The sequence below is a fragment of the Bubalus bubalis genome, chromosome 5 (genome assembly GCF_019923935.1).
Source record: "Bubalus bubalis isolate 160015118507 breed Murrah chromosome 5, NDDB_SH_1, whole genome shotgun sequence".
Taxonomy (NCBI): domain Eukaryota; kingdom Metazoa; phylum Chordata; class Mammalia; order Artiodactyla; family Bovidae; genus Bubalus; species Bubalus bubalis.
Window position 1 is genome coordinate 55,290,252 of NC_059161.1, and position 27,348 is coordinate 55,317,599.

Sequence of the window (27,348 nt, forward strand, 5' to 3'; positions counted from 1 at the left end):
GAACTGCAGGGCCCTGCTGCCTGCCCCACCCCGCCTCCGTCTTCCCAGATCCACACCCGAGCTCCCCGTGTTGCTGTTGGCACGAAAGGCACACTGGAACACCGTCTTCCACCGTGCTGTCCAGGACCGGGTACTGTGTGCTGTTCTCCTTGGAGATCCTGACTGCTCAGCTTGGGAACGGGGCTGTAAACAAAGTGGGAATTTCCCATAGGAATTCTCTGCAGTTTTAATAAACTAGTTCATCTGGCCGTGGACATCACTGTACCTTTCTGCTGGCTCCCGGATAACTACACTCCCAGCAGGCTGTACCAGTTTCCTGTTTAGGGGACTGGCAGGGACTGGACGCTGCTCACCGCTTTCACAGGAGACAGCGGTCCAGCTCCCAGAAGGGACATGTTTCAGAAACCACCTCAGTGAACCTTCAGAGGAGAGAAGAGAAGGAAGGAAGAAAAACAGCGGGGGCGGGAGTGAGGGAACCAGCCCGAAGCAGGAAGCCAGCCTGAGCACGCAGTAGCCAGAGTGTCCCCAGGGCAAGATGCTCAGAAGGTCCATTCCCAGGGGTGGTTGGAGTCGGTGGACGCCCCGGCTCCTCACCTCTCGAATTTTCTGTCTCAGCCTCATAGTCTTGTTGGGCCAGGTGGGGCTGCTGCAGGGACACCCCCAGTGCCTGGATTACCGGCCCCCCTTCCAGCCCCTCCAGCATCTCGAGTTCTGCTCTGACTATGAGTCCTTCGGCTGCTGTGACCAGCGTAAGGACCACCGCATCGCTGCCCGGTACTGGGACATCATGGAATATTTCGACCTAAAGGGCCATGAGCTGTGTGGCGGGTACATTAAAGACATCCTTTGCCAGGTAGGCCTGAGCAGGAGCCCTGCGGGAAGGTGAGGGAGCCAGCTTTGGAGGCTGCCTTCCAGCCCCAGCTGATACAACGTTGGGATGGCTGGTGAGGGTTTTGGGGGGAGGGCTCTTTGGGCGCCCAGCCCTTGAGAGAGACTCACCTGTGGCTGCCCTCACCTGGGACTTAGGGCTCTGGACGGGCACACTAAGTTGGAGTTTGGTTTCCCAAAGCTCTCCCTCCGGGGTCCTGCAGGCCCTGGTGTATTATTTGCGGAGCTCGGGACAGCTGCGGTCTGGGACCTCCCTACAGGGCACTGAGAGCTGCGAGCTCCCGTGGGTGCTCATGGAGCGTGTGGACAGAGTGGTGGCATCCGTTGGGATACAGTCCTCGGCTGGGTCATTTGCACCAGGGGCTCTCTGGTGTGATGAGGGGGGCTTTCCCCAGCTTTCCAAACCTGGCCTGGGAGAGTGTCAAGCTGCTCAGTGGCAATTACTCAGAGGTTCTGCTTCTCCTGGCTCTCTAGTGGCCAAAACCCACATCCCTGGCAGACATCACCTCTGTGGGGCTCAGCCTGATCCCATGTCAGATGCTGGCTGCAGACAGACTTTGTGGGAAGAGGGCTTCAGGGATGCCGGGGAGAGCCTAGTTGGAGGGCAGAGGAAAGAAGCTGTCATGAGGAGCACTCTACTGATGGGTTGGGGGTGAGACAGCAAATCCAGGCAGATTGGAACCCCCTCCCCAGCCCCTCGGGCATGTCAGTGCAATTACTTGGCTCTCCCACTGTGATCCCAGAGCCAGCTGGCCACCTCACCTCCCTGTGAAGTGAATGGAACAGAAGCCAGCCACCTGGGAGGCATCACCCTGGGCTGTCCTCTCTCACCTCAGGCTCTGCCCTTCAGCTGTTTCCTGGAGAATTAACTCTGGGATAACCATCTGGGCAGAAGCCCGGCTCTTATGAGCAACACTGAGACTCCATTTCTGGATGAAGTCCCCAGATAAAAATGTCTCCTCCCTCCCCCTTCCCTATTGCATGAGGTTTCAGAAAGCCAAATTCAGCAGCTCTCCTGTTTCAGGGATTTGAGGAATAAGAATAACCTACACATGTCCATAAAGGAAAAGAATATGAAAAAGAATATACGTATGCATAACTGAATTACTTTGCTATAGAGTAGAAATTAATGCAACATTGTAAATCAACTATGCTTCAGCAAAATTGAAAACGAAATCCCCTGGTGGCTCAATGGTAAAGAATCCGCCTGCTAATGCAGGAGACACGGGTCCAGTCCCTGATCTGGGAAGATCCCACATGCCGCAGAGCAGTCCCTGCGCCACAGCTATTGAGCCTGTGTTCTAGAGCCGGAGAGTGGAAACTACTGAGCCCACGAACCCTAGAGCCTGTGCTTGGCAAGAAGAGAAGCCACAGCCATGAGAAGCCTGCACACCACAACTAGGGTGGCCCTGCTCTCGGCAACTAGAGAAAAGCCTGTGCAGCAAGGAAGACTCAGCACTGCCAAAAATAAATAAATAAGAATTAAAAAAATTGAAAACGAAAACAATGACCTACACGCATCTATTAATATTTATTAAATTTCACAACTTAAATTTCTTCTCCCTCTTTCTTCCCCACATATGCAGTATGTTCCCAGCAATGATTCTTCAGGCAGCTACTAGGACCCCCATTTTATGCATTAGGTTGTTGTTGTTGTTGTTGTTTTTTAATAACATTTATGTATTTAGTTGCGGCATGTGGGATCTAGTTCTATGACCAGGGATGGAACCCAGGCTCCCTACACTGGGAACGAGGAGTCTCAGCCACTGGACCACTAGGGAAGTCCCAGAATTAGGAGTTTTGGTAGCTCAGCTGGTAAAGAATCCACCTGCAATGCAGGAGACCCCAGTTTGATCCCTGTGTTTTGAAGAACCCCTGGAGAAGGGAACGGCTACCCACTGCAGTATTCTGGCCTGGAGATACTCCATGGACTACTGTCCGTGGGCTTGCAAAGAGTTGGGCATGACTGAGTGACTTTCACTTTCACTATTCACGGTCAAAGAGTGCCGTGGCACAAATCCACAGGCTCAGGCTCCAAGTCTCGTGCCGTTTTGATCATACCATGCCAAAGTCGAGTCACAACAGCCCTGGCCGATCCACTTACTGGTTCCCTGACCTAGGGCAAGCATAAGCTCCAGCAGGACAGCGCCATTGGGCATCTCACTCACTGTCAGCAGCCCCAGGGCAGAGGACAGTGCCTGGTGCCTAGGAGAGATTGTTCCTGGGCCTTTGTTTTCTAAGACAGAAATGATAGTTCCTGAGCTGATTGAGTAGAGGCAGCTGTGCAGATTCTAAATGATGCCTAAGAGTGTGCCATGCAGGTGGTTACTTGTCCACAGCCTCCTCTGTTCCTGGGTATTTTATCCTTATTTTTGTCTTCCATCTCTCTTCTTTCCATTCCCCAGGAGTGGACAGGTCAGTCAGGTGGGACTCAGAGCAGTTCATCTATCTGGCTTCTTGTCAGCGGCTCTGACAAGTCTCCTAAATGGAAACAGCTCTGGGAGAGATGCTGTGAATCCCTGGGCTCTTTCTTCTGTTCTTCCCGATGAGTCTGCTGCTCTGCAAATCTGCAATCAGGGTTGAAATAAGAAAAAATGGGGAACTCAACACATCTGAGAAATGCTGCTGATTCCTCTCTTAGGTGATGAGAGAACAGATATGAATGAGACAGCCCTGGGCTGGCAGGTGCCAGGGAGGCGTCCATGATCAGAAGCAGCTTCCAGAGTGGACCCTGCCCTACTCCACGGCCCCAACCACTCCCTTTAAATTGGCCTTTCTGGGCTTCCCTGGTGGTCCAGTGGTTAAGAATCTGCCTGCCAATGCAGGGTACATGAGTTCAATCCCCAGTCCAGGAAGATTCCACGTGCAGCAGGGCAACTAAGCCCATGTGCCACAGCTACTGAGCCCACGCACCTTAGAGCCCGTGACGAGAGACAGAAACCATTGCAGTGAGAAGTCCATGAACCACAACTACAGAGTAGCCCCTATTCACTGCAACTAGAGAAAAGCCCACGCAGCAACCAAGACCCAGCACAGCCAAAAATTAACAAAACAAACAAAAACGGGCCTTTCTTACTTTCTTGATTGCAGTTGCCTCTGCCTTTCATCAAAGAGAAGAAATCACTACATGCCTCATCTCTGGGAATGATACATTGCACGTTCATTTTGATAATTTTATTTTTAAATTATAAAATATTTTGACTAGAACTTCCCTGGCAGTGGTTAGGACTTTGTGCTTCCACTGCAGGCCGTACAGGTTCCATCTCTGGTTGGGGAACTAGGGTCCCACACACTGCACATCTGTACAATGTGGCGAAAGAAAAAAAATTAACATATGGAAAAGCACAGAAAAATTAAATAATTAACATGACAGATTCTGGTGGCTCAGATGGTAAAGAATCTGCCTGCAGTATGTGAAATGCAAGAGACCCGGGTTCAATCCCAGCATCGGGAAGATCCCCTAGAGAAGGGAACAGCAACCCACTCCAGTGTTCTTTTCTGAGAATTCCATGGACAGAGGAGGCTAGCTGGCTACAGTTCATTGGGTCACAGAGTCAGACACAACTGAGCGACTCACACAGATCCAGTACTGAGATTCAGTAAATGTAAAACTTCTGGCACACTGCTTCAGATGTGCATAAAGAAATTAAATCTTACAGCACTTATAATTTAAAAAAAAGGGAAAGATGAGACATTTGGTACTACCTCTTTTTATTAAAAAAAAAAGATCATTTACCAAAACTCTATGTGTCAAGAGCAAAGTTATAATTACAGTTAATCCGAGAGAACTTTCTTTCCCTTTCTACTTTCCAGGAGCATTAACTGGGTAGAAAATATGGGTCCCAAAGAAGAGCTTTCTTTTCAGTAGTTGGTAACAGAAGCTCCAGAATCCTGGTTCTTCCCCAGGCCTGTTTTCCCTCTTTTTGCTCAAAACATAAAGTTGATTAGAACATCCACACAGGTATGACTTTATAAAATTAAAATAAGTATATTGCATCAAGAGGGAAATATTTCTGTAATAAAACCAAAGTGAAGTCAAGGTTTAAAAATTCTTTAAAAAAAAAAAAGTCAAATCCTTGAAAAGAGAAAAATTGGTTCCAGCCCTACCATGGCCAGTCTGCCTGGGGGCTAAGGTCACTCTTCTTTTCCAGGAGTGCTCCCCCTACGCAGCCCACCTCTACGACGCTGAGAACCCACGCACGCCCCTCCAGAACCTTCCTGGCCTCTGCTCTGACTACTGTTCTGCATTCCACTCGAACTGCCACTCCGCCATCGCCCTGCTGACCAATGACCGCCGCCTCCAGGAATCCCCTGGAAAGGATGGCACACGCTTCTGCCACCTCCTCAACCTTCCCGACAAGGACTACTGCTTCCCCAACATCCTGAGGAGTGACCATCTCAACCGCAACCTGGGGGCGGTGGCCGAGGACCGTCGGGGCTGCCTGCAGCTCTGCTTGGCTGAGGTGGCCAACCGGCTGAGGAACCCGGTCTCCATGGTCCACGCTGGGGACGGCACCCACCGCTTCTTCGTGGCCGAGCAGGTGGGGGTGGTGTGGGTCTATCTGCCTGATGGGAGTCGCCTGGAACAACCCTTCTTGGACCTCAAGAACCTCGTGCTGACCACTCCCTGGATTGGGGACGAGAGAGGCTTTTTGGGGTTGGCTTTTCATCCCCGATTCCGCCATAACCGCAAGTTCTACATTTATTATTCATGCCTGGGCAAGAAGAGGGTAGAGAAGATCCGGATTAGTGAGATGAGAGTTTCTCGGGCTGATCCCAACAAAGCCGATCCCAAATCAGAGAGGTGAGGCATACGCATGAGAGTCTGCAACTGTGTGCTGTGTTCCAAAATATTGCCAGTTGGTCCTCTAAGATGAAATAGAGGAACTTCCCTGGGTTTAGATCTACTAGCTTATAATGGGGAGAAGGCAATGCCTGGAAAATCCCATGGAAGGAGCCTGGTGGGCTGCAGTCCAGACATGACTGAGTGACTTCACTTTCACTTTTCACTTTCATGCATGGGAGAAGGAAATGGCAACCCACTCCAGTGTTCTTGCCTGGAGAATCCCAAGGATGGGGGAGCCTGGTGGGCTGCCGTCTATGGGGTCGCACAGAGTCGGACACGACTGAAGCGACTTAGCAGCAGCAGTAGCTTATAATGAGGACAAAAGTCATTGCTGATTAGTGGGTTAACCCAAGTTAGAATCTTGAGTGGATGGTCTTCATGACTATAACCACCCATCTTTACAGTTACCTAGAACCATGCTTGCTTGATTTTATAGAGGGTAAGCAAAGGCCAGAGGCCATAAGGGTTGGAGAAATGATTTTAGATAATATCCACATTAAATTTAACAGTAGCCTCTGATTATTGTGTGACCATTAGATCTCAGGCCTTTTATCTTGAACATGGGAATTCCCATCCTCTCCGGAAAGCTTGACACAAGGTAATTAAGCCTGGTCAGATGAAGGGCCCAGCTCCAACTAACCCCAAGCTCATGCTTTTTTGCTCCACCATTCCACCCTTTTTTCCTACTCCATTCTGCCTTATCTCGCTTTTCCCATACAGACAGGTTTAGAGATTGAAAAGAGCATGAAGAAGTGATAGACTAACCCCTGCTAGATTGTCCAAAGGATGGGACTGGTGGTTCTTGTAGAGAAGAGAGTAAGGCTGAACACCAGAAAAGGTGATGGTTACCCCGCTGTGTCTACAGCACATGAAGTCAGGATGTGAAAAAAAAAAAAAAGATTCATGACGCAGTCATACTAGGAAGCGAGGGGTGTCCCAGGGCTGCCGAGCTACCCATTTTGTGGTCCTTGGCTGGCTTGGGCCAGTCATTTCTGGATGTCTCAAGAGGATGCTGTATCAGCTTTCATCAAAGTGTGGTTTCTTTTTCCTTCCAGGGTCATTTTGGAGATAGAAGAACCAGCCTCAAATCATAATGGTGGACAACTTCTTTTTGGCCTAGATGGTTATATGTACATATTCACTGGGGATGGAGGACAGGCTGGGGATCCCTTCGGCAAATTTGGAAATGCTCAGAACAAGTAAGCTGGATGCAGGCTTGCCCTGGTGTAATGTTTTTGCTGAGATGGAATCTGCAGAGGGTCAAACCCAACTCATTTACTGCAAGATGTAGTCTCCTCTGTTGACACAATGGGTAGAACATTTGGTTTTATTTTCTTATTTTTTTTCCTTAATATTTACTTGGAATATTTATTTATTTGGCAACCTCGGGCCTTATGTGGGATTGTTCACTGCAACTCTCAGTCTCTCTAGTTGTGGCCTGTGGGCTTAGTTGCCTCGTGAAACGTGGGATCTTAGTTCCCTGACCAGGGATCAAACCTATGCCCCCTGCATTGGAAGGTGGATTCTTAACCATTGGACCACCAGAGAAATTCTGTCCTATACTTTTCAGGCATAATGTATTTTTATAATTAATATTATAGATGTTCAACATGACTCTCAGAGGGCCATATAAAGATAAATTCAAGATTTTTAATATATATGAGTAGGACATTATTTACTATGCCATGGTCTGACCATCTAGTTCAATTCAGCTCAACAATATTATTGACTACTGTGTTCCAGGCACTGTGTCTCACGTGAAGATACATGAGTAGTTAGTTAATGAGGCTAACAGAAGCAACAGCAATGTATATTTGTTGCTTACTGTGTGTCCAATGCTATTCTAAATACCTTATGTTTATTTGAGCACATAATTCTGACAAGGGCAAAAATTTTAATCTCTTTTCTTGGTTCATGTATTCCCAGCCCCTAGAATAGTGCCTAGCAATGGTGTCATGCCATAAATACATTTGGAATGAATGGATCCTATGAAGTATAGGTGTTATGATAGCCATTTTACAGACAAGATAATAAAGGCAGAGAGGAGTGAAGTAGTCTATCCAAGGTCATAGAGAGTATAGGGCAGAACCAGAATTCAAACTCAGACAATCCAGCGAGGCTGTGCCATCTAGAGGAAGGTCATGTGATCCTTCTGCCCTTTGTACCCAGCAAGCCTGTGGCTCTCGTTATCCCTAGTAATAAAAATATCAGGGTTGGTAATAATAAAGAGCTTGCATTTGTTGAATGCTGACTGTATGTCAGAAACTGCATGGCATGCTATATGCACACTAACTCATTTAACCCTTACATCACAGCCACACTGCAAAGTGGTGTTACTCTCCCCTGCTTTCAGTTCAGTTCAATCGCTCAGTCGTGTCCGACTCTTTGTGACCCCATGAATTGCAGTATGCTAGGCCTCCCTGTCCATCACCAACTCCTGGAGTTCACTCAGACTCACTTCCATCGAGTCAGTGATGCCATCCAGCCATCTCATCCTCTGTCGTCCCCTTCTCCTCCTGCCCCCAATCCCTCCCAGCATCAGAGTCTTTTCCAATGAGTCAACTCTTTGCATGAGGTGGCCAAAGTACTGGAGTTTCAGCTTTAGCATCATTCTTTCCAAAGAAATCCCAGGGCTGATCTCCTTCAGAATGGACTGGTTGGATCTCCTTGCAGTCCAAGGGACTCTCAAGAGTCTTCTCCAACACCACAGTTCAAAAGCATCAATTCTTTGGCACTCAGCCTTCTTCACAGTCCAACTCTCACATCCATACATGACCACAGGAAAAACCATAGCCTTGACTAGAGGAACCTTTGTTGGCAAAGTAATGTCTCTGCTTTTGAATATGCTATCTAGGTTGGTCATAACTTTCCTTAGGCTCAGAGACCACAGTCATCAAAAGCCTCTGTTCTTTCTACTGCCCACATTGTTACATGAAGAAGAATAGAACCAGTTCCTTTAAAAAATTCAAAGTATTAAACCAAACCTGAGAGAAACCACCCCATTATAAAAATAGAAAAATTGAAGCTGCAACTTGCTCAGTGTCACAGGGACTGGGGCTGCATCAGACTTTTGCCTAATAGTTCTCTTTGAGTCAAAAATTGGAAAGTCTTAACTATATATATATACACACATATATATATATGTGTGTGTGTATGTGTGTGTGTATTATCTCCCCATGTGATTCTTGGTTGTCAGTTGAGATCCACTCTCAGTAGACTATCTTGGGCCATCTCCTCCAGTTCTGAGATGTTTTATTTTATTTAGAATATGTAACCTGAGATCCACTCTCTTAAAAAGTTTAGGTGTGCAGTACTGTATAGCACAGTATTGTTAATTGTGGGGACAATATAGAGTGGGTCTGTGGTACTTACTGGAGAAGGCAATGGCACCCCATTCCAGTACTCTTGCCTGGAAAATCCCATGGGCAGAGGAGCCTGGTGGGCTGCAGTCCATGGGGTCACTGGGAGTCGGACATGACTGAGCGACTTCACTTTCATGCATTGGAGAAGGAAATGGCAACCCACTCCAGTGTTCTTGCCTGGAGAATCCCAGGGACGGGGGAGCCTGGTGGGCTGCTGTCTCTGGGGTCACACAGAGTCAGACATGACTGAAGTGACTTAGCAGCAGCAGCAGCAGCAGCAGCAGCATCATGTGACCCAGCAATCTCACATCTTCATATTTCTCCTGTTCCTGTTTCTGGCCTTCTTCCTTTCAGAAGTTCCCTGCTGGGGAAAGTGTTAAGGATCGATGTGAATGGGGCCGGCTCAGGTGGCAAGCGGTACCGAGTGCCCATGGACAATCCATTTGTTTCTGAGCCGGGGGCCCATCCCGCCATCTACGCCTACGGGATCAGAAACATGTGGCGCTGTGCCGTGGACCGAGGGGACCCTGTCACACATCAGGGCCGAGGTCGGATGTTCTGTGGGGACGTGGGACAGAACCGGTTTGAAGAAGTTGACATCATTGTTAAAGGTGGAAACTATGGCTGGAGGGCAAAGGAGGGGTTTGAATGTTACGACAAAAAGCTCTGTCAAAATGCCTCTTTGGGTAAGTGAGAAGCCCTCTTATTTCTTGAGTGAGTGGAATGAATTGCGGGTGGAGGTGGGAGAATAAAACCTGGGAGTGTCTTGTGCTGCAGGTCCTTACAGTGCCTTTGTTTGTGTCCTGTGGAATCGTGCTTCTCAGTGGTTCTCTAGCCACTGGCACCTGAAAGTCGGGGCATTTCTCGCCAACTAATGAATTGAATCCTGGGTGGATTGGGGGTGTGGTGGGATTGACCTAGGAATCTATATTCCAAATAAGTTACTCACATGATTTTTCAGGCATACAATTTTGAACCATCCTCAAAGGAAAATAAGTGGCTGTATGTTTTTATTTATTTGGAACTGCCACTGAAATGATATCCCGTATACAGTCCCTAAACATCAGTCATCAAGGTGTGCTTTAGAAACTCCATCTGGCTTAAAATTCTAATTTTTCTGACTTTATCACCATTGCTTGGTCTTTTCGTCCTTCTGTTGCTGAACTCAGGTTCGGTTGCTTGTTACTTAGGAATCCAATACTGAGAGACAAGTGTTGAGTGCAAGGAAAGATAGCTTTACTGAGGAAGCTGGCAATCCTGGGGAGAAGGTGGAATAGTGTCCTAAAGAACCAATTTCCCCTTGCTAACCAGGGAAAGAATTTTAAATGGGAGTTTCAGGGGCATATAGGTGGAGGGAGAAAGCTATGTAGGACAGGACAGCCATCTCTGACACTTTTCTTGAAATTGGTCATGCAGGGTGGGTCTGATCAGAGTTATCTTGATTGTTTTAAGTATAGTTAATCTTTAGTTCCAGGGTTGCTTTGTTTCCATTTCCTTGAGGCCAGTTCTTGGAACTGTGGGAGATGGAGCAGTTTATGTTATGGCTACAGTCTGGCCATCATGTAGTTAACTTCTTCCATCTGGTGGGAGTTTCATTATAATACTGAAAGGATTATATGCTCAAAGGATATGGCTCAGTATATATGTATAGACTTTGAGGAGGAACTAAAGGTCCTTGATTTAGTTTAATGACTAAATTACTATTATTTTGTTCTGTTTGACTATTTTCCTTGCTTCTGTATTTTTTCATTCCCCTGATTAAATTTATTCTTTGGCTAAAGTTTTTCTGTAGACAAGAGGCAGGTGGAGGACAGGGGATGGTCTGTCCTGAGAAGGTCTCAAAGCAGTCATCCAATCCTTACAATATTCCAAATCCTAAACCTTAGTATCTGCCATATTGACCTGGGGGGAAAATTTAAGGGTGTTGATTTCCAGGTCACTGCCCCACAGATGAGGGAACTTTAGGCTTCCTCTATGCTTTCTGAGGCCAATCAAATGGGAAGCTCATGAATATCATGGCTGGTCTGTTGAGAAGATAAACATGATTTACTTGGCTTTCTGTCCTCCCAAAGACCAAGAGATGAAACATTCTCCACTCAGTAAGGGAATTGGTTTTAAAAACTGCCTTCTTCCTCCTTGAAGCTCCCAGGTTTAGCTATGACACTCTTTTTCCTTGTTCCTGGACAGACGATATTCTGCCGATCTATGCTTATGGCCATGCAGTGGGCAAGTCAGTCACTGGAGGCTACGTCTACCGTGGATGTGAATCCCCAAATCTCAATGGTCTATACATCTTTGGGGACTTCATGAGTGGGTAAGGAAGGATTGATGTCCCCTCTCTCTTTTTCAACATTTTAATTGGAGTATAAATTGCATATCACAACATTCAATGTCTTAACAGTGTGGCTGTATAGTTTTACAAATGTATACACTTGTGTTAAGACTAATCGTATCAAGATGAAGAACATTTCTATCACTGTAGAAGGTTCCTTCTTGCCTATTGCCTGTCAGTACACCATCCCTTTCTCCCCACCACCCCCTCATTAGCCAGAGATAACCACTCTCATCATAGATGCTTTTTTCACTGAGTAATGTCTGTGAAATTTGTCAATGCTTTTGCATGTATCAGTAGTTTGTCTCTTCTATTGCTTTGTAACATTCAACTGCATGAATATGCCAGAGTTTATTCATTTATTTTCCTGTTGATGGATGTTTTGGCTGTCCCCACTTTGGGGGGATTGTGAATAAAACTGCTGCAAAGCTTTGTAGTTTTCAGTGTAAAAGGTCTTGGACATCTAAGTATTTCGTAGTGTTTGATGCTATGTTGAATGTTGCTATATATGTGTGTATATATATATATATATAACAAGTATAATATATATCCAGCATATATATAACATATATATTAATTCATAACATGTAACTAATTTCTTATTAGTTCTAGTGACTTTTTTGTTTATTCTATTGGATTTTCTATGTAGAAGATAATTTCACTATGAACATGGATACCTTTATTTTTTTTCCTGAATTGGAAGCCTTTTATTATTTTTTATTGATTTATTGCTTCATTTTAACGTTTAGTACAATGTTGGATAGAAGTGGGGGAAAGCATTCGATTTTTTACCAATAAGATTGATGCTGTCAGCTGGGTTTTGTGTATGCCCTTTATCAGGTTGAGGACATTTCCTTCAATTCCTAGTCTGCTGAGGGTTTGTATTAGGTACGATGTTGCATTTTGTCATATGTATCTTGGCATCTAGTGAGAGAATCATGAGGCTTTTTCATTTTTAGTTTGTTAATATGGAGAATTGCACTGATGGATTTTTTTTTAATCACTGAAGCAATCTTGCATTCCTGGGATAAAATTATCACTTGATCATGTTGTATTTGATTAATATATTGTTTTTGTTTTAATATATTGTTGAATGCAACTTGCTAATGTGTTTGGAATGTTTCTGTGTTCATGAAGAAACAGATGAGCTATAGCTTTCCTTTCTTATAATACCTTTGTCAGATTTTGGCCTCAGGTTAACGTGAGCTTTATAAAATGAGTTAAAGTGTATTTCCTTTTCTTTAATTATCTGGACTAATTTGTGTAAAATGTGTTTCTTCCTTCCAAGTGAAGCCATCTAGATCTGATGTTTAATGGTAGATGACCATTTAATGGTAGTTGGGCCCTATTCTTTGATCCATTCTGGCAATCTCTGTCTTTTAATTGGTACATTTAGACCATTGACATTCAAAGATATTATTGCTATGGTTGAAATGATATCTACTATACTCACTACTCCTCTATTTTTTGATATTGTTTTTTGTTTCTGTTTTTTCTTCTACTCTTTTTCTGCCTTTTGCAGATTCAATTGAACATTTTAGTTGATTCCATTTTCTCTCCTTTGTTAGCATATTGATCATACTACTTTTTGAAATCTTGTTTAAGGAGTTGCTTAGAGTTTGCCATATACATTTACAACTAAGCTAAGTTCACTTTCAAACAACATTACAAAACTTCCTGGGTAGTCTGTGTTTTACAATAAAAAAATAATCCTACTTCCTCCCTTTTGTCCCTAATTGTTATCATTCATTTCACTTATATATAAGCATATATAATAATTATAACAGTGATATATAATAATTATTAACATTTTATAATTTAATAATACTATTATTTTACTGTATACATAAGCATACATAATTAAATACATTGTTGCTGTTGTATATTGTTGTAATTGTTGTTAGTATATTGAACTAACTTCTATCTGTTAGACCAGTGAAGAATAAAAAAAAAGTTTTGATTTTTACCTTCACCTATTCCTTCTTTGATACTCTTCCTTTCTTTATATAGATTTGAGTTTCTGACCGATATTATTTTTCTTCTCTCAAAAGAACTTCATTTAACATTTCTTGCAAGGTAGATGCACTGGTAACAAATTCCCTCAATTTTTGTCTGAGAAAGTCTTTATTTGTCCTTCATTTCTGAAATATAATTTCACCAGGTACAGGTTGGTGACTTTTTTCTCTAAACACTTTAAATATTTCACTCTGCATTCTTCTTGCTTGCATGGTTTCTGAAGAGAAGTTTGATGTAACTTTTATCTTTGTTCCTCTATACTGAAAGTGCCACCCCTCCATTCCCAGCTTCTTTTCAGATTTTCTTTTTCTTTATGCCTGATTTTCCATAGTTTGAATAAGATCTGCCTATAAGTAATTTTTAAAGAATTTATCCTGCTTTGTATTCCCTGAGCTTCCCAGATTTGTGGTTTGATATCTAACAGTAATTCTGGGAAATTCTTAATAATTATTGTTTCCAATATTTCTCTGCTCTTCTTTCTGTTTCTTTTCCTTTTGATATTCCTGTTATGCTTATGTTACAACTTTATGTTGTAAAATAAAAGTTGTTTCACTTTTCTTGGATATTTTGTTCTTTTTTTTAATTTTTGGTCAGTCTTTTTTCTCTTTCTTTCCAGTTTGGAGGTTTCTATTGAGATATTCTCAAACTCAGATTCTTTCTTCAGCCATGTCCAGTCTACTAATAAGCCTGTCAAAGTGTTTTTTATTTAAATTATGATGTTTTTGATCACTAGCATTTCTTTTTGATTCTTCCTTAGAGTTTCTTTATCTCTGCTTACATTGTTCTTGCATGCTGTCTGCTTTATCCTTAGAGCCCTTAGCGTATGAATCATAGTTGTTTTAAATTCTGAATCTAATAATTCCATCATCCCATGCCACATCCAAATCTGGTTGTGACATTTGTTCTGTCTCTTCAAACTACATTTTTTTGCCTTGTAATTTTTTTCCTGATTGCCAGGTATGAGGCACTGGGTAAAAGAAACTGCTGTAAATTGGTCTTTAGCAAAGTGGTGGTGATGTGTGGGGGAGAGGAAGTGTTCTAGTCTTATGATTAGGTCTGAGTTTTTTAGTGAGCCTGTGCCTCTGGACTGGAGAAGGCAATGGCAACCCACTCCAGTACTCTTGCCTGGAAAATCACATGGATGGAGGAGCCTGGTAGGCTGCAGTCCATGGGGTCACTAGGAGTCGGACACGACTAAGCGACTTCACTTTCACTTTTCACTTTCATGCCTTGGAGAAGGAAATGGCAACCCATTCCAGTGTTCTTGCCTGGAGAATCCCAGGGACGGGGGAGCCTGGTGGGCTGCTGTCTCTGGGGTCGCACAGAGTTGGACACGACTGAAGCGACTTAGCAGCAGCAGCAGCAGCAGCAGGCTCTGGACTGTGAACTTCATCAGTGTTTCTCAGTAGCCCTCCTGCCTCCATACACATTTAGGTGGGACAGGACAGCTAGAGTTGGCTAGAGTTAGGTACTTCCTTATCCCAGGTCTGTGAGGTTCTGATAAAATCCTGGCAGGTTAGTCTCTGGTTAGTTTCTCCTGAGGACAGACATTTGTTAAGAGAAACAGAAAGCACTGGTGTATTTCAAAATGATTCCTTTCCCCCTTCTCCTGCTGGAAGCACAAGCAGATTTTTCCTGATATTTATTTTGGGAAACTGGTCAAGCTCCTGGAGATAAAACTCACAAAAGTGTAGGGACCCTGGATGGCTGGACACCTCTGTCTAACTCACGCTTTGTCCATATGGAACTTCTAGCAATTTGTCAATTACATGTTAGGTTTTCCAACCCCAGAACTGATACCTGTGAAGGTTTGTGCTTCTGATTTTCTGTAAGTTGTGATTCTCTGTATCTTCCTGCTTGTCTTTCTAATTTTGGGGGCAATGGTTTTCCCTGTGACCTCGCTTCTCTTATGAATCTAAGAAGTTGTTGATTTTTCAGTCTTTTGCTTATTTTAGGATGGTGTGCTGACTTCCAAGCTTGTTACATGCTGGACTGGAAACCAGAAGTCCTCTGAAGTGTTCCTTGTGGAGACTTTTAAATACAAATTCAGTTTCTTTAATAGATACAGGCTTGTTGTTTAGATGCTAAGTCATGTCTGACTCTTTCTGACCAATGAAGTGTAGCCTGCCAGGATCCTCTGTCTATGGGATTTCCCAGGCAAGGATATTGCAGTGGGTTGCCATTTCCATCTCTAGACACAGGCTACTCAGCTTATTTCTATCTGAGTGAGTCTTTGTAGTCTGCTGTCAAGGAATTTGTCAGATCTTTGGGATTTAATTGTTCTTTATGTTTTCCCCATAACCTCTACCCACCATTTCACCCCCACACATAACAGATATGCAGTGATTTTTAATTGAATTCTATGCACTAGAATTACTGTGGGTTGAGCATCTCTGTTTCTATGAAACTTTTCAGCTGATACCCCTGGTTACCCAATTTTCTCTCCCTTTTCTTCTAAAAAACCTTCTTTTAGTTCAGATAGATGGACAGTGGAATACGAAGTAAACTGCTACTCTACAGACATAATAATAATAATAGCTACTTGTTTTGAGTCCTTACTATATGCTAAGCACATTGGTAATTTATGAATATTTACATATGTTATCTTATTTAACCTTAACAGTTCTTGCCTATGGTACATTCTCTTACTATCCACCATTTTATAGATGAGAAAACTGAGGCTTAGAGATGATGAGCAACTATCCAGCTAATAAAAATTAGTCTTTTGTGGTGGTGCAAGCTTCACAGGACACCAAACTCCTCTTATAATAGCAAGTGAGCTTCCCCATCCAGGGCAAGATGGTGTCAGAAATATCTCTGAAGCAGCTTTTTTGATTCCTAAGGGCGGTTAGTTATTGACCTCCTATGGGAGACTCAGTCCTAGTATTCCAGGATTCCCAGATTCTAGGAGGAAAAAAAATATCCTGCCGGGTAGACATATGGATTCCTAAAATATAAGGTTTTACTTTTCATCTAGTCGACTTATGGCTTTGCAGGAAGATAGAAAAACCAAGAAATGGAAGAAACAGGACATTTGCCTGGGCAGCACTGAGTCCTGTGCCTTCCCAGGGCTGATCAGCACACACAGCAAGTTTATCATCTCCTTTGGTGAAGATGAAGCAGGTAACAAATGTTAACAGTTTATTGATTTCTGGTTACTGGATCTTAGATAATCACAGGCATTGTGAACTGAACATTTATGTTGTTGTTTGGTTGCTAAGTCATGTTCGACTGTTCTGCAACCCCAGAGACTGTAGCTCACCAGTCTCCTCTGTCCATGAGATCTCCCAGGCAAGAATACAGGAATGGGTCACCATTTCCTTCTCCAGGGGATCTTCCTGACCCAGAGGTCAAACTTGCGTCTCCTTCTTGGCAGGTGGATTCTTTACCACTGAGCCACCTGGGAAGCCCCAAACATTTATATACTAATTATCATTGCTGTTGTTATTATTACTCTTATTATTTAAATAGAAACTACCACTTCTTCTATTTTCACTATTGCCCACCTTTTATAATGAACTGGATACTGTTCTAGGCACTTCACATTTTAAAATCTTATTTAGTAATCACGACACCCCCATAATGTAATTATTTTGCTTATTTCACCAATGAGGAAGACAGACTGACTATGCCAACTTATCCCTTCTTGGTTGGCTGTACAGCTCACTGTGCAGGTAGACCAAGGTCTGCACTGTAGTCTGTTCAGTCCTTTGACTGTGAAGGACTGTTCTAATCTGTGATTATACAAATGTAGACAGAGCCAACAGTGGGTATTTATCCTGCTGCTGTTGCCTGAGAGAAAGCACCTCTGATGATCAGCCACTAGCTGGGCTGGGCTCTTCCTGATCCTGCCCAGAGTTTGTTAGGAAACTTCTGTGAATGAACAAGGGAGAATTTCTTTCTTGAGAGATCTGGGGAAAGGGTAGACAGCTAGGTAGGAGGCTACACACTAGAGCCATTAGGTGTATGTTAAGGGCATCAGCAGAGCAAGGCATTTGTGCACGTATGAGAGAGAGCGGTGAAGGGAAAGAGGGATTTAGCTTTAATAAATATCCACTCTGTGTTGACCTATATGGGTGAGATGGTGGGGGTGGGAGGAAGATTCAAAAGGACAGGGATATATATATAAGTTTATATATATATATACACACACTTATAGCTGATTCACAGCTTCCCTGGTGGCTCAGACATTAAAGGAATCTACCTGCAATGTGGGAGATTCGAGTTTGATTCCTGGATCGAGAAGCTCTCCTGGAAAAGGAAATGGCAACGTACTCTTGCCTGGAGAATTCCATGGACAGAGGAGCCTGGTGGGCTACAGTCCATGGGGTTGCAAACAGTTGGACATGACTAGGCGACCAACACTTTCACTTTCATAGCTGATTCACATTGCTGTACAGCAGAAGCTAACACAACATTGTAAAGCAATTATATTCCCATTTTGAAAAATATAAAATAAAATGGATAACCAACAAGGACCTACTGTTTAGCACAGGGAACCCTGCTCAGTGTGGCAGCCTGGATGGGAGGGAGCTTAGGGGAGAATACATGCATATATATGCATGGCTGAGTCCCTTGCTGTTCACTTGAAACTGTCAATACTATTAATTGGCTCAACACCAATATAAAATAAAAAGTTAAAAACAAAACAAAAGGAAACAAAAAATCCCCATACAAAACAAACAATGAGAAAACAAATATCCTCAAATTGTTAACTCAGAAAATGAAGTTTTAATTTGAGCTTTATATAAGTTATGTGTCATTTTGAAAGTTAAAGGTTTATTTTGTTTACGTAAGTGGTGACAAGGCCTGTGATCCTTCCGGTATTTGGCATTGCATCTAGCCATGCTCTGAGGCACGGAAGAGAACACAATGATCTCTTAGGGGTCTCTTCCAGACACAGGACTCTCTACTGCTACGGCTGCTGCTAAGTCACCTCAGTTGTGTCCGACTCTGTGTGACCCCATAGACGGCAGCCCACGAGGCTCCCTCATCCCTGGGATTCTCCAGGCAAGAACACTAGAGTGGGTTGCCATTTCCTTCTCCAATGCATGAAAGTGAAAAGTGAAAGGGAAGTCGCTCAGTCATGTCCGACTCTTAGCGACCCCATGGACTGCAGCCAACCAGGCTCCTCCATCCATGGGATTTTCCAGGCAAAAGTACTAGAGTGGGATGCCATTGCCTTCTCCACAGGACTCTCTACAAGTGCTAACCAGAGCCTTGATGGTTTCTTCAATGTTTGGTTTCTTTCCACTCTGACCCAAGGGTGGCTGTACAAAAGCTTCACTTGAGTGGGACATAAAGAAAGCCAGTCAGAAGCTGCAGCCTTCCTCTCAGCTAGCTTATGTTATTATTATTATTATTATTAATTAAAAAATTTATTTTTGTCCATGCCATATGGCATATGGGATATTAGTTCTCTGGCCAGGGATCAAACCTGCACCCCCTGCATTGGAAGTGAGGAGTCTTAACCACTGGACTGCCAGGGAAGTCCTCAAATACCTGGTGAATAGATAGTTTGAGATAAATATTTTATAGAAGCAGATGATATTTTGGAAAATTTAAGCATTCTTAATAGAGAAAAGTCTTAGTGAGTTCCAAATTGAAAATCCAAACATACAAAAAAGGGGAGAAACCACAGGCTGGCACGTTCAGTGGAAAGTGGATGATGTAAATGAATGTCAGCCACAGGCCATGTCAGCAGTGGGGCCTCTCCCCTACTGGTGCCCCAAGGAGGCTGGAGCCCTCAGAGCCTGGAGACCCCTGGAGGCAGCCTTCCCAGGGTCCCTGGGCTGCCATGTTCTATGGCTTGTTCCTTTTCAGGAGGCCACAGAAAAGCCAGATTTTGGTGGCTTGGTTTGTTTAGCCTGTAGACTTGTTGCAGGAGAAAACAAGGCAGTTTTTGAACACCACTCAGTACATCTGGCAAACAAAAGTGTCCTTGGCTGAATTTGATGGAGTGGACTTGCCAAGGTGTTTCCAAGCCAGACTTTGCCCAAAGGGCAGCCCTAAAACCAGAGTGGCTGTTCCCAAGGCAAGTTATTTCCTTCAGAGTTGCATGCTTTTATGATTTTGCTCAGTGATTCAGATTTTCTGTGTGTGTCAGAGTCTTTCCCATTACTGACATATTTAGAACCGAGTGTGATAAGCCCCGTTTTAGTTGCACCAGAGCTCTGCCCTCACTGTTGCTACAGTTATTTCCTGACTCTTCCAGCCGACAGCTGGCACAAATAAACGAGTGAGTAGATGGAGTAAATGGTGGGCGTGGGGCTGTATGGCTGAGTTCTGATGGGTTGGGTTTCTGAATGTCAGTCACGGAAGCACATTCCCGAGAGGGCTGGCTGAGGTCATAATGATTGCAGTAAATTCATATTGCATATGTTTTGCTTTATATAGCCTGTTACAGTTTTTTGGTGTGTTGTTCTTACCCTAAAATATAGTTCTAAAGGGGCTTCCCAGGTGGCTCAGTGGTAAAGAATCAGCCTGGCAATGCAGAAAACATGGGTTCAATTCCTGGGTGGGAAAGATCCCCCTTGGAGGAGGAAATGGCAACTCATTCCACTATTCTTGCTTGGAAAATCCCACACATGGAGGAGCCTGGCAGACTACAGTTCATGGGGTCACAGAAGAGTCAGACATGACTTAACGACTAAACAACAACAATGCTTTAAAAATGCCAGTTAGACCCTATAGATGAAATTCACGTCTAGCATTGTCTTCTAAAAATACAATGGGAAGTCTATGGCATGCTTAGGATATATAATTTACAAAAACTATAGTCATGTGTAGGGAATATGCAGCAACACAGGGTTTCCAATTCTTTTAGACCAGAAATTGCATGGTTTGGAGGGACCTGTGCCTAAGGGTGACCTGTGTACATGTTGGTATCATTTATCTCATGCCAGCATCACCTCGGATGAGGTAATGATTTCTAATCAGAGGGGCCAACTGCCTCTAGGGAAAGGTTTGTCCTAACTCCTCAGACCTCCACCCCCACCACCCCTTACAAGGGGAAGATTATAGGGTCAGTCCACAAAACCAGTCTAACAGGCAGCTGTTACATTGTGTGCAGGGCTCTGCAAAGAACATTAGCCTCACAACTTGGCCTCAAACAAATATTAGTCACTGTTCACCACAACTTCAAGGAAGAAGATTGTTTAAATAGCCCAGAGCCGTTTAAAGCTCTAGGCTTTTCCAGTTTGTACCTTGGTAAGATGTTTCCTTCCATAAATCGAGAGGGCTTGCATGAAGCACACGATAGCAAGAGTATTAAATCCACGGTGGTAGGACAGAGATTGTGCCAAGCTCAAAAAGCTATCACAGTGAACAGAGACGTAAGGAAGTAAGAGGAACTGTCCATGATTGAACACTTTCTCACTCAATACCTAATAATCAGGGGAGGTATTCTTATCTCTCTTTTACAAATGAATAAATAACATGAGGGTTACCCAGGTGGAGAAGTTGCCCAGGACAATACAGATGGTAACGAGTGTTATCAGAATTCAGACTCAGATTTATCTAGTTGAAGTTGGGCTCATCAACTCTTCATTGTCTCTCATAGGAGACTGTGATACGAGGTGGAATGAGGTACCTACTATGAGAAGGGAATGGTGTTTTTTGGAGTTCAAACAGGAGAAAATGGGATGAAACAGGGGCCCTTGTGAAAGAGATGACGGGAACAGTGGGTGGAGGTGATTTCTTCAGGGTGTGGAGAAGACCAAGTTGAGGGACTGAGGAGTGAGGGGAAGATCATGGGACACAAGGAAGCCAGGACTGAAGAAGGTAGAGCTGGAGGTCAAAGTGAAGTGAGGGGCAGGGAGCAGGGACCAATGCACTAAAGAAGGGGTGAGTGAAAGTCGCTCAGTCGTGTCTGACGTGTGGACTATATGATCCATGGAATTCTGCAGGCCAGAATGCTGAAGTGGGTAGCCTTTCCCTTCTCCAGGGGATCTTCACAACCTAGGGATCAAACCCAGCCCTCCCCCATTGTGGGCGGATTCTTTACCAGCTGAGCCACAAGGGAAGTCCAAGAATACTTGAGTGGGTAGCTATCCCTTCTCCAGTGGATCTTCCTGACCCAGGAATCAAACCAGGGTCTCCTGCATTGCAGGCAAATTCTTTACCAACTGAGTTATCAGGGAAACCCTAAAGAAGGGGTAACAAATAGTCCGTTGGACTGCAAGGAGATCAAACCAATCAATCCTAAAGGAAATCAACCCTGAATATTCACTGGAAGGACTGATGCTGAAGCTCCAATACTTTGGCCACATGATGCAAAGAGCCGACTCATTGGAAAAGACCCTGATGCTGGGAAAGATTGAAGGCAAAAGAAGACAGGGGCAGCAGAGGATGAGATGGTTGGATAGCATCATCGACTCAATGGACACAAGTTTGAGCAAACTCTGGGAGATGGTGAAGGACAGGGAAGTCTGCCGTGCTGCAGTCTATGGAGTTGCAGAGTCTGACACGACTTAGTGATTGAACAACGCTGGCCAAAATGATTGTTTGGATTTTTCTGGAAGATGTTATGGAAAGCCTGAATGAACTTTGACCAACTCAATAATAAGTGGTCTTCAGCCTGTAGCTCGCCTGTCTCTGGGTTTCACAGAGAATCCTTATCAGTACTGAAGAGCTGGGGAGGGAGATGGAGACTCACTGGGGTGAAGTTTCTGAAAGCAAAGTGGTGATAAATGAGATGAGAAGCCTTTGGTTTATGGAACGTATGGGCTTCCCAGGTGGCACTAGTAGTAAAGGACTTGCCTGCCAATGCAGGAGATGTAAGAGATGCAGGTTTGATCCCTGGGTCGGGAAGATCCACTGGAGGAGGGCATGGTAACCCACTCGAGTATTCTTGCCTGGAGAATCCCATGGACAGAAGAGCCTGGTGGGCTCCAGTCCATAGGGTCACAAAGAGTCGGACATGACTGAAGCAACTTAGCACGCACAGCAGAAACATGCCTCTGCTGGGTGGCACTCCGAGGTGGTCTGGGGGCTGAGATGGACTTTCTCCTTGGGGAGCTCACAGCTCTTGAGGCCTCTCCCCAGTTGGGATTCTGGGGACCCCTTCCTGGGGCTCGTGTATTTCAGGGCCACAACCCCCTGGTGATGATTTTCTGTGTGTTTAGCTGTCTGGGCCCTGCCTTGTGTCCCTGTCCTGATGGTCTGTTCCTGTTTTCTCAGGGGAGCTCTACTTCTTGGCCACCTCTTACCCCAGTGCCTATGCACCACACGGATCCATTTACAAATTTGTTGACCCATCAAGGTGAGATTTGGGTTCCTTTTCTTCTCAGGTGATTTGGATTAGTCCTTATCTCCATGGCCGATCAGAAAGACAGTCCTCACTCCCCAAGAATTACTATCAATAGAAGTGATCAAGGAAGCAAATCTTTGCTTTAGATTCAAAGCAGATTGGACTGGCGAAAGTGTAGGACAGTTATGGAATATTTGAGAAATGATCTCTTTGTGGTTGAAAATGAAGATCTTGAGCCTTTATAGGATGACTAGTTGTAGGCCTGTGGCTCCTGTCTTGTTTGTTTGTTTGGCCACACTGTGCTGCACACTGGATCTTAGTTTCCTGACCAGGGATTGAATTTGCACAGTGGAAGTGTGGAATCTTAACCACTGGATTGCCAAGGAAGTCCCTTGTTTGTTTGTTTTTTTAAAAATATACTTCTGGAAACTTCTGTCTGGGATCATCTGACAGTGGTGTACAACTCTGACCACCTGAGTAAATATTGCTGCCCTTCCGTGGCTTGGTCTTTGGCAAATACAGTTGGCCCTCCATATCTGTGGGTCCCATGTCTGTGAATTCAACCAACTGTGGACCAAAAATATCTTGAAAACTTCTGGAAAGTTACAAAAAGCGAAAGTTGAATTTGCCATGCCTTGGCAACAATTTCTGTAATATTTGCAATTATATTTACAACTATTTGCATAGCATTTGCATTCTTAGGTATCATGAGTAATCTGGAGATGATTTAAAGTATACAGGAGGATGTGTAGGTTCTATGCAAATACTCCATCATTTTATATAGAGGACTCGCACATCACTGGGTTTTGGCATCTGTACAGTCTTGGACCAGTCCCAGGAGAGTCCCAGAAGCAGCTGTATCTTCAACTGTCAGGATTCTCTGTGTCTCCACCTGATTGTTTCCAGAATTCAGGGACAGCGTTTATTCACTTAGTGAACTCTATGATGTGTAACTCTGCTTCTCTGCCCACCTCTCTCAGGGACTAACCAACCTTCAACTCATCTGGCAAATGCCAAACTACAGCTTCCCATTTGTGAGGTTTTTGAGTGTGTGTCCATATCTGTCCCTGGGAGAGTGATGTGGGGTATCCATCCTGAGAGCTCTGGGCAGTGAACTGGATTTATTATTATCTCAGGATTCTTACCCAAAGCAAGAAAGTCTCCCTACAAATCAGCCTGAAGGTAGACCTGCCAAGGAGGACTTCCCTTGAGGCTTATGTTACCATATCTGGGGTAGTTCAGAGGACATTTGGCAGCTCAGTCCAGCTACTGGTGAGGGCTCAGAAGCCCAGCCTAGCTCAGTTCCTCTTGGCAATAGGGCTCCCTTTAGGTGTTCTCAGAAGTTCCTGGAAGGGGCTTTGTCCTCAAGATTGTGCCTGGGGCCTCTCCTGATGGGGGAAAGGTTGCCAGGGTGAGTTAGGGACTGAGCTGTCTCCACTGCTACGTCTCCTCCATGCAGATCTCCTGTGATCTGGGGTTGGAGCAAACCCAGGGTCTTTAAAGTGCTTCCGGTGACTGACAGAGACTGTGTGGGGAGTTTTCTGCTCTTTCTATCAACCTCTTTCACACAACAGGTGTGTGAATCCCCTCTTCTTTCCTCTGAAAGTTTCCTGATTAGGTTAGGGGATAATTTAGCTCACTTCTGGCAGCAAGAGAAGTCAGTCATAAGGCAACTGTGAAGGCTGTTCCACCTAGAAGACATTGACATTTATCCAGGCATTTCTGTGTCCCAGGCACCGTGCTGTGCATGCAGGCTGATATTCAATGCTGGCAGAACCCTAGCGAGACAGGGTGACACCCTCAATCTGCAGGTTAGAGTAACTGAGCCTTACTACCTTCAATTGCTTGCCCTAGGTAGAGCTAGTTAGAGGGGCCAGAGGATAGGAACACATCCCTCTTTCTGGATCAAAGTCTTTTCAGCGCCGCCCATTCAGTTCAGTTATAATGATGACTTGAATTATTGAGACTTAAAAAAAAAAAAAATTCTGTAGCAATGGATCCCGATTCTGCTGTGTTTAATTCTGCAGCCCATCTTTGCACCAAATGCACCCATCCCAGCTGGGTATGAATGCTGAATGCTGGGTATGAATCTTGGCTTTGCCACCAAGTAGCTGGAAATGCTCCTAGTCTGCAAAGCCCCTTTTATTTCAGAAGATGCACTCGGGGACAGCAGTTTAAGAATCAAAATACTAGGAGGCAGAGGGGCTGGCATTACTTAAGGGGCTGCGCAGTGAGTATCTGAAGAGATTTTCCTTAGGGAATCACCACTGCCATCAGAGCAGAGGCAGAGCGTCATTCTCCTCCTTATCACCATCACTCCCATCATTACCCACAGAGCGTTTGTATGTTCTGACCACTGCTCCCGGTGTTTTTCAAAATCTCATTTAAAAAACAATTTAGGACTTCCCTGGTTGTCCAGTGGTTAAGACTCCATGTTTCTACTGCAAGGGGCATGAGTTCAATCCCCTGACCCCCTGATCAGGGAAGTTCCATATGCCACGCAATGTGGCCAAAAAAAACCCCCAAAACCAAACCAACCTCCCGAAATAACAATAACAACAAGTTATTCATTCATCACTTCTGGTGTGCCAAGTACACAGTTCTTAGTTAATCCTCCCCATCTCCCTGTGAGGATGGTGCTATTATTTTTTCTACGTTATAGTTGCGAAAGTTGAAACTCAGCAAGGCTTGCCTGTGGTCCCTGGGACTTGAACCCTGTCCTTTGTTGCCACGCCCTTGCCCCAACCCCCTCTGCACACTGCCCCCCAACGGCCTGCTGTGTCCCTGTGATGTCCGTGTCCTTCCTCCTCTCCACCTGAGCTCACTGAAGATCCCTTGCTTCATCTGTCCCATCCCTGTGGGGAGGGGAAGGCTGGCCTCCGTTCTTACAACTCTGTACCTATTTCCTGGTTCTGTCTTCAGAGTCTTGTGTCCTCACTTTTTCCATCTGTTTTCAGGAGAGCACCTCCAGGCAAATGCAAGTACAAACCAGTGCCGGTGAAAACCAAGAGTAAGCGGGTCCAGTTCAGGCCACTCGCCAGTGAGTCCATGTTTGTCTTTAGGCTCAGGCCTTGGCATCGAGGCACTGGCTACAGTGCTCCGTGCAAACAGCTGCCGTCCCGGGGTGGCAGGTCCTATTTTCTCACCTAAGGCTTATTCTCTGGGTGAGGACTAGAGCCTGTGGCTCAGTCTGCATGTCTTGGTTGTGCACCAGGGGGCAGCACGTGCTGCCCTTCATTCATTCATTCAGTCCATTCATTCATTCAGTCGTTCATGTATTCATTCTTTCATTTAGTACTTTACAGCAGTCCTGTGCTAATCCCGGGGGGTAGATGCACCAGTAACTTGACCTGTGGGAGTTTAGAACCGAAGGAGAGGGGGGCAGGTAGTACAGGCAAGTGAAGAAATAAAAGAACACTAAGATTCTGGCTAGAAGGATGTCCAGGGGTCTGAGAGGGCCCCGAGAGTGAGGACCTCTTCCTTGGGGTAGGGTGGGGAGTCAGGAAAGACTTTTGGAAGAGAGGTGCTGTCTTAAGGGCACTATTCTACAGGTATGCATTACTGGAGTTACCCCATTACAAAAGTCATCTCTTTAGATCAAGGCCAGGGAATTAAATATATTAATTTCAAAAGAATTTCAAGAATATTCAAGAACCCTCAAGTGGGCATAGGATTCCTGGGTGGCACTTTCCTTACAGCTGCTTTCCAGGGCTAATATTTCTCCTAAATTAATGCTCATTTCCAGAGATGGTCTTGGACTTGCTAAAGGAGCAGTCTGAGAAAGCTGCTAGAAAACTGTCCAGTGCAACTTTAGCTTCCAGTCCAAACCGGGCCTCATCTCAGAAAGACTCGTTCAAGAAGCCAGCTTCTCCCACAAGCAGCCGGAAGACATCTCCAGGGCCTGGTGCAAAGAAGAGAGCCAGGGTGTGGTCCCCAGGCCCCCAGGGGAAGAGGAAAGGGATCCCCAAACGCCCCGGTGGCATAGCCAGGCAGGCCGCACAGCAGAGACGAGCTGGCAGAAGTCTCCCTCCGCCTCTTCAGTCAAGGTGGCCGCTCAGGGGACCAGAACCACCTCACCACGTGGAAGCTGCTGCTGCTGAACATGACTTTACACGTGCAGGAAGCTGGGGGTGGAGGTGGGAGCCGGCAGAGAGAGCCTGAGTTAGGGTGGCCGGGTCGTCCTCTCCCCGTGTCTTGCCAGCTGAACGGATGCTCCTTGTCTGCTTCTGCGGGGAGACCAATCCCCACCTGGCCAGGGCACCTCGATAATCATGTGCACTAGTCTGTAAGCCTGCTTCAAATCCCACCGCGTGTTTCCATTTTGCTTTGTAAGTGCCTGTGGGCAACAGTGATACATCAACACTGGCTCAAATGGACATATATTCTTTGAGCTCCTTGATGTTTGTCTGGCGTTAAGAAATCTGATGTGCCTCACCAGTTTGCCTTAAGAACCATGTCTCTCCCATGCTTCCTCCCAGCTCTAAGAGGAGGCCTGTAGTGGCAAGTTCCCAAGGGGAACCCCTTCTAAAGCGGTCATCTCCTTTGCCCTCATTGAAGCTCAGGGTCTGAATAAGGGCAGGTCCTATTCTGTACCTCCGGCGACTACTGTTTTGCCCTGGCAAATAGCATAATAAAGGTGGTTCCATTGTGCCTA

General features: G+C 45.0%; 1 protein-coding gene across 1 annotated transcript; it reads left to right on the top strand.

Annotated features, from left to right (window-relative positions):
* Window positions 1–27,348, top strand: HHIPL2 (HHIP like 2). The gene is made up of 9 exons (XM_006057278.4): window positions 1–853; window positions 5,040–5,692; window positions 6,790–6,933; window positions 9,451–9,782; window positions 11,284–11,410; window positions 16,422–16,567; window positions 22,625–22,706; window positions 25,652–25,734; window positions 26,440–27,348. Exons 1-9 carry the CDS (start codon window positions 536–538, stop codon window positions 26,853–26,855), a joined length of 2,301 nt encoding a protein of 766 aa, XP_006057340.4. The 5' UTR covers window positions 1–535; the 3' UTR covers window positions 26,856–27,348.

What these genes read in the sequence shown, in the direction of transcription:
- HHIPL2 (XM_006057278.4), top strand. Translation starts at nt 536, where the DNA reads ATGCTCAGAAGGTCCATTCCCAGGGGTGGTTGGAGTCGGTGGACGCCC. An exon ending in TTTGGGGACTTCATGAGTGG is followed by an intron (nt 11,411 to 16,421) that starts GTAAGGAAGGAT and finishes CTTTTCATCTAG; the next exon opens with TCGACTTATGGCTTTGCAGG. An exon ending in CTTTGGTGAAGATGAAGCAG is followed by an intron (nt 16,568 to 22,624) that starts GTAACAAATGTT and finishes CTGTTTTCTCAG; the next exon opens with GGGAGCTCTACTTCTTGGCC.